This window comes from Ascaphus truei, chromosome 17 (genome assembly GCF_040206685.1).
Source record: "Ascaphus truei isolate aAscTru1 chromosome 17, aAscTru1.hap1, whole genome shotgun sequence".
Classification (NCBI taxonomy): Eukaryota; Metazoa; Chordata; class Amphibia; order Anura; family Ascaphidae; genus Ascaphus; species Ascaphus truei.
In genome coordinates, this window is record NC_134499.1 from 38,469,408 (window position 1) to 38,482,207 (window position 12,800).

General features: G+C 40.6%; 1 protein-coding gene across 3 annotated transcripts in view; it reads right to left on the reverse strand.

Moving 5' to 3' along the window:
- The window catches only part of CACNA2D3 (calcium voltage-gated channel auxiliary subunit alpha2delta 3), a 597,478-nt gene that overhangs the window by 49,881 nt on the left and 534,797 nt on the right, over window positions 1–12,800 (reverse strand). For all 3 annotated transcript variants that reach the window (XM_075574868.1, XM_075574867.1, XM_075574869.1), the window contains 2 exons: window positions 12,239–12,301; window positions 2,767–2,837 (listed from right to left, as the gene is read on the reverse strand). In XM_075574868.1, coding sequence (XP_075430983.1) covers window positions 2,767–2,837; window positions 12,239–12,301 — 134 coding nt within the window. The remainder of the gene's footprint in view (window positions 1–2,766; window positions 2,838–12,238; window positions 12,302–12,800) is intronic.

Sequence of the window (12,800 nt, forward strand, 5' to 3'; positions counted from 1 at the left end):
TAATGTAATTGGTTTCAAGGCTTTTGCTTTAGATGTGAAATGCCTATCTCCAAATACTGGACAGGAAGCATATTATGGGAAAGTGCAAATGTCACGTTTGTTTAAATGATGTTGTTGATGCTCTTGTGCTTTTAGAAAAAGGTGAAGCAGACCGCTGCCTACTATTCCACATATCTTCCGTTGAATATTCAGAAGTAACTAATATAAATAATGCATGTGTCTCCATACACTAGGCTTGGATATTAATAGTTATACCTTGACTTTATTATGGGCTTACAGTTTTATACTGTAAGTTTCCACACTTTCAATCAAGTGCTTGTGGCAAGGAAGTTCTAAGGTTCAGCCTTATCTGAGCTAGAAGTCCTGCCTCTTTGCATGCTCCAACCGCACAGGTTAAATTACCTAAAGCGGTATCATCACTCTACTGCAGTGGTTTTTAAACTTTTTGGGGGGTTAAGGAACCAAATATTCACATTGGGAAATCCTGCAGAACCTCAACCTTCTCAAAAAGCGCTCTCTGAAATCTGACACATTCTGATGAGCCCCAACCCCCTCTAATAGCGCGTCTGAGATCAGATGCATTGTAAAGAACCCCAACACTCTCTAATAGCGCTTCTGAGATCAGATGCATTGTAAGGAACCCTAACCCTCTCCAAAAGTGTATCTGAGATCAGTGGCATTGTAAGGAACCCCAACCTTCTCTAATAGCATGTCTGAGATCAGATGCATTGTAAATTCTTCTGTATTTGGTCCAATTTTCAAATGACCTGAAATTGCAGGGAACCCTTTAGTGATGTCCGCAGAACCGTTCCCAAGAATCCTGGTTGAAATACACTGCTCTACTGGATACAGATGATTACAAAATAATGCATGATTAAAAGGAAAGGTTCTACAAAACCAAACAACATAAATGTATATAAAACTGTAAATCTGCATATTCACATAATAAATAGAATTAGAAAAAAGACTTCTTTTTGTGAACCAGAAAAACAATATTCACATTTACTGTAGCTTTGTACAAATGTATAAATATATCATGCTATCATGAAATATATAGAAGACATACACATACAAAATCTATAACATGTAATAACATGTTAAAAAACGATGTACTTACAAAAAAAAAAAACCCCAATGCGCAGCATTTTGTTGGAAGATGGTTTAGGATAATTCCAGCCCCTCTCTTGGGATATGAGAATTATTTTCCCACCATATAATAAGTACATATGTAAGAGATTCCATGTAAGACTTCACACACTGAATATTTCTGAAACCTTTTTGGCTCACACTTCTTTGAGTTTGCCATTTCCCTGCTCTTTATATGGAAATATCTGTACAAAACATATTCAATTCGAAAGGGTTTTTATTGACTGCAGTAATGTTACATAGCAGTTAATGGTTCCATGTATATGGTTTATATGGAAGAGATATATACAGAGGTTTGTAATAAATCTAGTTTAATAATAGTTTTTTTGTTTTTGTACTGCTCTGCCAGTGTACGCAGAAATGTTATAGGCAGTCCCTGCCCCGTAGAGCTTACAATCCATTTTTTGATGCCTGAGGCACAGGGAGATAAAGTGACCTGCTCCCCTGCATTAAACTCCATGTCATTGATATCAGTCAGGGCATTTACTCACGGAACAACTCAGGCTCCAGCAAGTCACCGATACTCAAACAATTATCACTGTCAGAGAGCCCCGTAACCTGTGTCCCCCTGATGTGGGAGTGATGAGTGCCGGAAATGATAGTCCCATCCATCTCATGGGGAAAGGGAACAAGAGAACTAAGGAGGAGGCTGGGAGGGTGTTGTGGCAAATACGTAATGGTCTGTTGTAAATAAAGGGAGCAAGCAATAGAAGTTACATTGTTTTATATTGTCTCCAGTCCCTAGTAACATAAACCATAGACAGGGGAATGGCTGTGGCCAATTTGTATCTGGAGGTGATCTTCGTATCGATCAGTGTGGGGTTTATTCTATATCCACAGAGCGGTGTGAAATTACCCTAGCACTTCAATGCGGAATTGGGCCAGATCGACTGCTTGGGCAGATATAGAAGCCCCCAAACGTTTTATCTGCGATTTGTGGTAAGAAACAATGTTATTACATTCCCCTAATTATAATTGACTTGTGTGCACTAGATCAGAGGTGCTCAACGCCAGCTTTCAAATCCCCCCCCTCTTCCCCAACAGGTCAGGTTTTCAGGATATCTGTACTTCAGCGCAGGTTGCTCAATCAGCCCCTTCTTCAGCCATCTGTGCTGAATCTGGGATATCTTAAAAACCTGACCTGTTGGGGGGGCCTGAGGAATGGAGTTGAGCCCCCTGCACTAGATGGAAGTACAATTTGTTCTACAGTACAGTATCTAACAACATAACATGGCATTGTACTGAATACCGTTTCCCTCTTATAAACTCCCATTAGATTTATGATTGACAATTCCGTAATCTTAGAAAGTCACTAGCTTTGGTAAGAAAATAGGAGCACGGTAACTGTTGCATGATTTTTTTGTACCCTTGCTCCCTTTTATACAGTATGGACATTTTTTTGATAACAGCATTTTATTATATCATGAAAAAATTCTCTATTTACCACTATTTCTGAATTAATAATGCATCATATTGCACCATGTTTTCGGGTAAAACAAAACCGTGAGAGGAACAAATGACAGAATTGAGCTTCCGAATCCCTAATGGCCATACTTTTAATATTCTTTGGAGGTTATCATTTGTACAATTTTTTGAAACGGCAAGTATTACAAATCTTACCTTTTAAAGGAGCCCATTGTTAACAATTTGTTCATCACAGCTCCTTCCACCTCACCGAAAAAGCTCCCGGTCTGAGGAGAAGAGCACAAGAGATGCAAAAAAGTGGAGCAAAGCCGCAGTATGGCAGATACAATTAAATCTGGCAAATAATCACATTGACAAGAGCTGCTTTGACAGTAACAAACATGGGGTTTCAGGGCAAGTGCTGAAAAAGAATGCAGAATGACTTGGCAGACGTGACGACTGGCCCAGACGAAAAAGTCATTTATTAAACAGATTTGAGAGTTTGCTACTTACAAAGATGTGCATTATAGGACTGTAAGTGTAAAAGGGTTATTAACTAACGTCTCCCGCGTGCAAAGCTGGGGCAAAGTATGTGCAAAAGAATTAATTTATTTATCAAAGGGAAACGTCCCAGTGCTTTCCCTGGGATTCCTCTTCTTGGATGGATATGGCTCTGTGTTTTGCGCTGCTAGTTTTCTCTACGTTTGTAGCCGGGAGCCTTTAGTGAATACATCCAATGAGTACTATCAGAAAGATATACTAAGCTGCTGGGAACGCAAAAAACAAAGCTCTTTTAAGTTGTGTTATGATAGGGGTGCGCAAAGTTTCTGAGCTGCGCCCCCCCTGTGTGCCAGCCACAGCGCTCGCGCCCCCCCTTTCCTATGAAACGGCGTCAAATGTCACGTAACCCCACAGTGTAATTTGATGCGCGTTACCATGGCGACGCGTCCAGCAGCCTACTGAATCCAAGTTGAGGTTGCAGAGGCCTTGCGTGGTCCCCCGGCATTTAACTTAAATGCCTCAGAGAAGAGAGTGGGCGGGGCCTCTGCAACCGCCGCCCCTCCCAAAAAAAATTCCGCGCCCCCGGCTCCCCAGATTGCGCACCCGTGTTATGGTATGTACTAGAAATGTGCAAACCTTTTGCATGAGGTTGCGAACCTTGCAAAATGTGCCCCTTTTGAGTAGCGAAAGAAAGCCACGGCGGAGTCAAGAGTTCGCAAGCGATTCATCGAGCGTGAAGTCACTGTGAATTGCAAGTTCATTTATTATGCAAATTTATGAGTTTCTCCAAAATGGATACTTTTGTTCTTTTTGCGCAGGCGTTTTACAAAGTTTTGCACATCTGTAAAAGTAAAACAATAACAAAAAGGGCAGAAAAAGTTCTCTTTCTGCCGTTGTTTTGTCAATACCAAACCTACAGATGTATCAATATTTATCTCTGGAGCCGCGGCCCGAAAAAGCTAAAGTCTTCTGCGCCAGAGACAGCGTCTGCCATAGACGCACAGCGGGGGGTCCATGCTTCCAGATTGGTCCCCCCACCGCATTAATCCTCCGGTGCAGCGTGACCACGGCTTCCCTGGCGCCCAAAACAGTTAGTCTTACTTTGTCTGGTCTTCTTCAATTTTCTACACTTAGAATAAGCACATGGTCAAATGGTGACCCAACAGATCATTTATCCATTCTGTCCTAAAGCTGCAGTCCAAGTAATATCCCACGTGTGTTGCTTTAATAAATCAGTTCTGTACTATGAGAAAATACTTGTAGCATTATTTTTTTAAACAACCCTGAAAGACATTTTTAATGTATTATAATGTAACAAGCATTTTTTTTTGTTTCTATAGCACATCCCCTTCCTCTTCTGAAAAAGATTCTGGCACACCCCTTTTTGAGCTCTGCCCCCTCTCTAGCAGTGCACCAATTGTATTTAGTGACTGCCTGGTCACATGATCTTCCTCACAGAACTTTGCATCTTTGGTCCTCTTCTGCTGCACTGACTGCCATTTAGTGAACCCTCCAAGCCGAATCGTCACTGATCAATCAGCAACTTGGCTAATTACTTATCATTGTGTGGATTGTAATGATGCTTCATTATGAACATGTGAGTAGAGCTGTACTTTGTATCTCTGTCGCAGGCGAGACCTGCAATTGGAATGAATTGTTTGTCTGTGTTCTGCCGGCTGCACACGCTGGATTCTCCTCCTCGCCCGAGGCTGTTTCCCCGCACTTTGGAATTGTCCTACAGTATAATCTTATGTAGGCCATATAGCACCCGTTTTATACTTATATTATGGTTTTACATACAGTATCTACAATATAAAATGATAGGATATACATTCCAAGCCAGCCGTCACATTATAGAAATGTTAAACTGATTAGTTGTGTAGGAGGCAACTTAAATCCTGTGTCCCAAGCAACCTGTTTGTTAATACCAATCTTAAAATGAATCTGTAGAATGTGTAATAAAAGCAGGGCTTTAGAGACATAGCACTGAAGTTACATTAAATGGGGAGGCATTTGGTAAAACATTGTACTTTTATGTTAAACCCTTGATTACATGTATTATTTTTGTCATTGTTCACAACTGAATACTGTATCTTTTAATGCCTCATTACCTAAGAAAACATTCTATAGTTGTGCTGGGAGAACATAGGTGTGTCTTGTACCTCAAATCATACGAATTCCGATGTATTTGTATATTCTAAGCTTCTGTGATATTACAAGTAGGTAACATACTTGACCTTAGCTATACTCTTGGAAGATTACAGACAGAAAAGCCTATAGGCTGAACTCAACAGGAGACATTCCAGATTTCAAAGAGCAAGTATTATCTTTTTACCACAAAAGAACTTAGAACACTTTCCAAAATATGTGGGTGTGTACAGGTTGCTAGGAGCAAGTAAAAGCTTCCCATTTTATGGGCATTTCAATTGAGCTAGCTGTTTGAACAATAAGAATTACACTAATTGAGGATGGCAGGCAACATTAAACAAGCTCAAACCAATAGGTATGATTTACCACTAATCATTATTAACTTTGATTTATTGATGAGTATAATTCCATTTTATACAAATATGAAACTGACATTTATTAGCTACACTTTGTACAATAAACTAGTGACGCAGACATGGCTCCAGGACTACAGTGCTGATTTTGCCACAAAGGCCACTCTTATTTGCCACCCCGTAATAAAACAATGTGTTCATTACAAAACATGTCCATTAAGGGAAAATCAATTATACAATGAACCTTTTGGGGGAAGCTGTTTTATTCAATCAGCCTTTGTGTCCAGTTTAAATTTAATCAGAATATAAATTCCGTCAGAAAATAAAATAGAATCAGGCTACTTCCTCACAAGACCACCATCCTACAGGCCGCAGAATGAGTTGGGTATGGGGTTGAGAAGAAGAATAAAGGCAAGAACATATTTTCCAACTGATGGTAAGTCACATAGCAGCTTACAGCCTATTCACTTTAAAGAGAGCCCCAAGATGAATAAGTGAGGGGGTGGCGTGCCGACATGCTGGGGGTCCCCTCTGTGTGGTTTGTCAGGGCTTAAGAGGGGGCAGGCGTTTGGCAGGAAGTGAGATCCTGTGTTAAGGATAGGGTGGAGGGGGTGATGGTCATATATAAGGGTAACGGTACCTGAAATCTAGCCCCTTCACCTGGAACAGAGGATAGTGAAGCACCACTCTCCCATGGGTCTGGTGTGACAAGAGGTAGGGGGGCTTATTTTACAGTATTGTATGTCTTTATTTATATAGCGCCAAAAATGTACTCGTCACAAAGAATACAATACGGGGAATTATAATAATACAATAAGCGCAGCAAAATCAGACAATAGGAAAGGAAATCCCTGCCCCGAGGAGCTTACAATCGAAGTGGTCTGATTCGAGACTTACAGAGACAGCAGGTGAGGGAATAAGTGCTGTAGATGGCAGTGCTTGGTCACAATGGTTGGTAGTAGTGACTGTGGGACAGTAGCCATGAGTGCAGGCCGTTGGGATGTCTGATTTGTGAGGCGAGTTTTAAGGTTAGTCAGTGTTAAATTAGATACTGTAGGTTAACACCATTAGCAGGGGAAGAGGTGGCAGGGAGGTGTGGATGAGAGCAGGTGTGTACATGGCTGGGTCCAGGATTAGGAGAGATATCCCCCGCAGCAGGATGGAGTAGATAGAGGGCGTGAATAGAGTATATATGTATCATACTAAAAAATTGGGGCGGGGGAAAGTATCATGGCCGGTCATTAACTACATTTGTTGTTGCAGCTTGGCGGAATGGTGTCCGATTTAGTATGGGGACCATGCTGGTTTGCCTCTATTATTGGAGGGTAGTTCACCTCTGGACGTGTGGTCATGGATGAGGCAGTGTCATGCTAGACTAATGCAGCAGGTATGGGAGTGACTTCACAAATTGGTGTGTATTTTGTTGTGTCCTCAGCAGAAGTGGCCTGGCCAGGGGGGCAGGAGGGTAACTGCCCCCCCTTACCCAACCGGGACAGTCAGATTGAAAAAAATTGGTCCGGCAGTCAGGAGAAATGGTGTGCACGCACACTATAGATTTCGGCCACCAGGTGGTGCTCCAGAGCCCAGCAGCTTCTCTCCCGGGCTGCCTGCAGTGTGCTGCTGGTAATAGTAAACGTGCGCGCGTGTGTATAATATATATATATATATATATATATGTATAATATATATATGTATAATACATATATATATATATATATATACACATACATACACACACACACACACATACACACACACATATATCTATATATAAAAAGAGGCGCACTCTCCTAGTTTAATATTGCTTGAACAACTTATTACACAATTTAAAACAGCAGTAGTTCAACTCACAAACGTCAGGTAACAGATCGCATTCCTGGGTGCAATGCTCAATCAGTCCCCAGCTTGGCTGCGTACGCTCCACACTCGTGTTTAGTCAGCGTTGTGTGCCTTCCGCATCAGCCGCAAACCGGAAGTGGTGCCGGTGCACGTTAAACTCAGTCCCGTGGCAGATTGTAACTATACTCGGGGTTTTGCCAAACTCCTCTGGCTGATCTCCGAGTAGTAAGCCGGGCTGTCCTTCACTGAGGTTCCCACACCGCAATCCCGTGTTGCATGTACCGTCGCTGGGGATCTTGACCGCCTTACGTGTTTCGTTGCATCTAAGCAACTTCTTCAGAGGCTCTGGGATTGTGATTTAGTCACAGCTTGGACTTTTAACAAAGAATAAGTATATTTCATTGTTTTAGTTATTGTTTTCTATTTATGGGCAATCCATGGAGATATAACTGGCACACATCTTACTCGCAAAACCAAAAGTCAGCTACCAGTGCTCACAGAATCAGGGAATGTCCGGCAGGTCCCATCAATGTACAAAATAAGGAAGATGATCCAGGCACTCCGACTGTGCAAAAGTCTGAGTGCCTGGATCATCTTCCTTATCTTTCTATTTAGAGGTTGTGTGTGTGTGTGTGTGTGTGTGTGTGTGTGTGTGTGTGTGTGTGTGTGTGTGTGTGTGTGTGTGTGTGTGTGTGTGTGTGTGTGTGTGTGTTGTATGTGCATATATATCTTTATTTATATAGCGCCATTTATGTAAACAGCGCTTCACAGCAGTAACATATAACAGTATATATATTTTTTTGTTTGTGTGTGTGCTTATACACACACACACACACACACACACACACACACACACACACACAAACAAAAAAATATATATATATAACACAAAAGATCTAGGAGAGGAGCCCAAGAATACACAACACACTTTCAGTAGATCGCACTAAATACAAATAATTTATTGCAATATGACACAAATATAACACTACACAATATAAACCAGACTCAAAGCTTAGATCGCTGGTGTCCTTGGAGGGTCAGTGAGGAATGGTGTCCTCCCAGAAATGAACACCGCTTGCAGCAATGCCACAGGCTAGACTGCCTGCAGAGCTATAGATCCTCACTCAGGATAAACTCTGAGCATAAGCTCCTGAGGAAGTTGCTGTTCTGATTGGTGATTCCAGTAGTGATGTCATTTGACGTGCTGCGTCTAGCTCCGCCCCCCGATTGCAGACAACCTGGGAATCCCCTGCTCAGCTGTGTGTCGGCGCACACATCAGCTGCTGAACGGCGAGTGCCCTCTCTTTCATGGCGCCACTGGAGCCCTTCCCCTGCTCCCCTGGGACACTGAATAACATCACAACTGAGCCCTTCGGAGGCTGCAGCAGGGAGGTGATTCATGCCCCTGGTAATCAGACGTGTAGCAGCTGGTGGCGGTTGGGATTTCGAGCCATGCATATGCTAGTGGGCTTTTGTTTCAATGGTCAGAGCAGGATGGTGAGCCTCTGGTGAGGTTTATGTTATTGATAGTTATGATTTATTATTAAAAGCTGTGACAAGATTTATTCCGCTAATCTTTGTGGTAGTGTGTTTATTTAAGGTTGGACAGGAGGGGGCCGGAATCGGGGCTGGGTAAGTCATAGCTTATCACTGTTTAGTAAATCTAGAGCTAGGTTTCTTTCAGGGTTTTAAATGATGTCCCACTCACAAAGAAAAAAACCCAGACATTGTTCCTATTTCAGCTACTTTGCGGCAACACCCGTGGACTCTTCTGGGTAGATTTTAGAGTGGATGTGAATACGATGTATCCCTGCTCAGCACAGACAATCTAACAAGAGTTTAGTGGCTACTTAACATAGTTACATAGTTACATAGTTACATAGTTACATAGTTACATAGTTATATAGTTATATAGTTACATAGCAGCATGTTTTCGGCAGAGGTATTTCTGTGAAAAAGACACATACGATCACATCCTGATCTTAAAGAACAACAGGAAAAACATTTCATTGATACACAGTACATAGATTTTTGGTACTTTTACACTTCTGAAATGCACACATTGGGGGATATTCTAGTAGCGGCGTGTCTATCCTTGTAAAACTGCGTGGTTTAAGTGGTGGATTAAAACTAGCCAAAAATCCATATTCTCTATGGCAAATTGTGTAGTTTAAACCATGTCTTTAAAAAGTGACAAACGGCGTGGTTTAATGGCCAAGACGCCAAGATTGTACTTGCTTTTGAAGCGGTATGATATGAAAGTGTTTCTATCGCCATCCACAGCCTGACATATGGGGTTTTGCCGAGGTATGGGGTTTTGCTGAGGTATGGGGTTTTGCCGAGGTATTGGGTTTTGCTGAGGTATGGGGTTTTGCCGAGGTATGGGGTTTTGCCAAGGTATGGGGTTTTGCCGAGGTATGTGTTTTGCTGAGGTATGGGGTTTTGCCGAGGTATGGGGTTTTGCCGAGGTATGGGGTTTTGCCGAGGTATGGGGGGTTGCGCTTTCTCAGCAAACCCCATATTTCCAGGCTTTGGATGGAACGCGCGATACCAATTTCGCCACTTTGAAGGAGGCGAGAAAAAAAATGTGCGTGATTAGAAGCGGTTTTGCCTTTTGCACTTAAAGCTTCTAGAATTCAGCTACAGTTGTTCAAAAACAAGTTTGAGCCTTTTTGGTCATTCCACCTGGATTTTCACAGCCGGAATAAAACCGCTTCCAAAAAAGAAATTTCCGCGCGGTTTTGACATGGGAGAAGCGCTTAAAGAACAGCAAAGCGTGCAAATCCGATCGGAAGGGACACTTTACGCACATATTTGCACAATTCGCAGTTACTAGTATATCCCTTATTGAGTTTTGTCTCTTGTGTTCATTAATTACACTTTAATTTACTACAGCTCTGTTCTTTCCATTGGACCTAACAAATGCTCAGTCTTAATGTACAGGCTCCATTTCTAAGAATGTTGTCAATGATTAAAAAGCATTGCTCAGTATATTTCTCTAAGTGACCGTATACAGTCTCCATGCAAGTCACACCTATATATAGAGAAGATGGAAAGCAGGGGAATTAGGATCTATAAAGCCCATGTGTGATTTGTGCAAATAGTATCTCCCAATTTAGTATCCATCATCTAATGATGTTTCTTTTATTAAAGATATTTATACACCTCTAGATTTGGGAAGATGTTTATGAATACATGTAATGCAAGGCATGCTGTGCCAGATGGAACTGCTGTATTCAGAGTGATAGTGCAATCTATGAGCCTGGCGATACAATCATGCTTACCATAACAATTACACAAACACGTCATTTCAGGTAAAACTCAATATTCCTAATGATTTCTCAAAGATGTATTCTTTCTGAGAAGAACATTCTGTGCACCACATTATATTTCACTCGTTTTTACAGGAGGAGCACTGAAGAAAGGTAAAGACCACCAAGTTTTGAATTGTTTATTAGTGACTGTCTGAGTGAGTGCCCTTTGGCAAAAGGAAATATCCCTACTACTGCTAATAATTGGTTAAACAACATAAATGGAGAGATTAAGTTTCAATTTCACTGTAATGTCATGAAATGAATCTGGGCCATTGTCATTGCTGAACCACCAGCTTTTAACACAACCAATGATTGGACTTCCAGTATAATTACATGACTAAATTATAGAAATATTCCTGGGGTTGACTCCTTCTTAAGTGCAATAATTAATGTTATGTTTACATTAGTAAAGGAATGCTATTTCAAGTCATTTCCATCCACGTTTGACACTTCCTGTGTGTGTTAGGTAAATATTTAGGGTCCCACAGACATTCCAATTTAGACTAAGATCACTTGTATGGTTCACAGACAGAGTTCTTTGTATCAATTATTTTAGGCTCTATTCTTGTTTAATATACTGGTAGGAAAGAGGAAGGAAAGAGGAAGGTCACCAAAATGTCTTCTTAGGTCAAAGATGGTCTTCTCGTTTTTTAAGACATGAATATGATCCAAAACAAAAGCCACCAGCAGCCACTATCCCACATTTTGCAGTTACTTAACACTGATGACATTTTCAGATTAGAACACAATGTAATGTATTATCTGAATAACGTTTATTAAAATATACATATTGTAGTCAGCTTTCCCACAACAGAATAGTCATCAAGAAAGGTAAAAATATATTATTAACATAACAGTAATATTCTAGGTTAATTAAATATTTTTTTAAGATCTCAGATATTTACTACTGGAGAAGCCGAATACTTTAAGCTTGGAACATTCAGTTCAATTCTACTTGTATTTTATTTATTTTAAAGTCACTGGCAATAGCATTTTACTGCTACAGGATAAGTTTAGAGGCATTCAACACATTGGGGGGGGGGGGGGGGATGGGTTATTAACTAAGGTACATATAAACATACACAACCTGGTAATTGAACATTATTTTATATTTCTTATCCATGGGCATATGTATCAAAGGAAACATCAAGCCAAAACGTTTGGCATGGGGATACATCCTATAATAATCCAATTAAATGGCAACTTTTTTGCCTCTGCAAGTCACAAGTAATCAGGCATTCTGTAGGGAGGGTCAACTGTGTATACTTTTTATTAATTTATGAAAACTTATAACATATGATGTATTTTCATAAAATGGAGCAAAATAAATTGGATTTGAAAAAGAAATCGAGCATAAAACCACCAATGCATAATGAGCCATATTTACTAAGAAAGGCTATGTTTTTTGCATAGCAAAATGGTCCCAAAAATCCTAAACCGTACAAAATGCTCTGTCTCTGCCTTGTGTTTAATGCTAGTAATCTGCATATTATCAAAGAAAGTCAGTCTGATAGCAATAATTGTTTAACTTACCTGTCTGTAGTCTTCCGAGACCAAAATAAATCCATTATTGTCAATGAGGTAGCAGTTAATGACCTAGGGAAATATCATTGAATTAATATTTGATGTCAGTTACAACCAGGTTTAGATACATTATTGTTTACAAAGAAATATACACATGTTGTTTTTTGTAGGTTTACACAAAATAATTGCACATTTTAAAAGTAGTTAATATTATAATATTATTTATACTTGGAAGTAAGGGGACAGTTTCAAAAGATTTCAGTTAATAATATGGATAGCTGTTGGGTCAATTACCTAACTGGGCAACTTTGTTAAAAGGTATTGGGCCATATTTTCTAAGTGGTCTTCTGCCATAAGCTCCCTTCTGGTGCCACCAAGGTGCTAGAAGACCCCTTACAGCCTATTCAAGTCATTGGGTTGTATGATGTCTCCCAGCACTGCAAGGTGTCCTATTGCAGACCACTGCATAATAAATACATATGGGACAACTCCTTAAAAGACCTGAATATCTGCTAAGATGCTATGTGGTTTTTACCAGCTTGGGCTTAGAATGAGAAACTTGCTTGGAGTG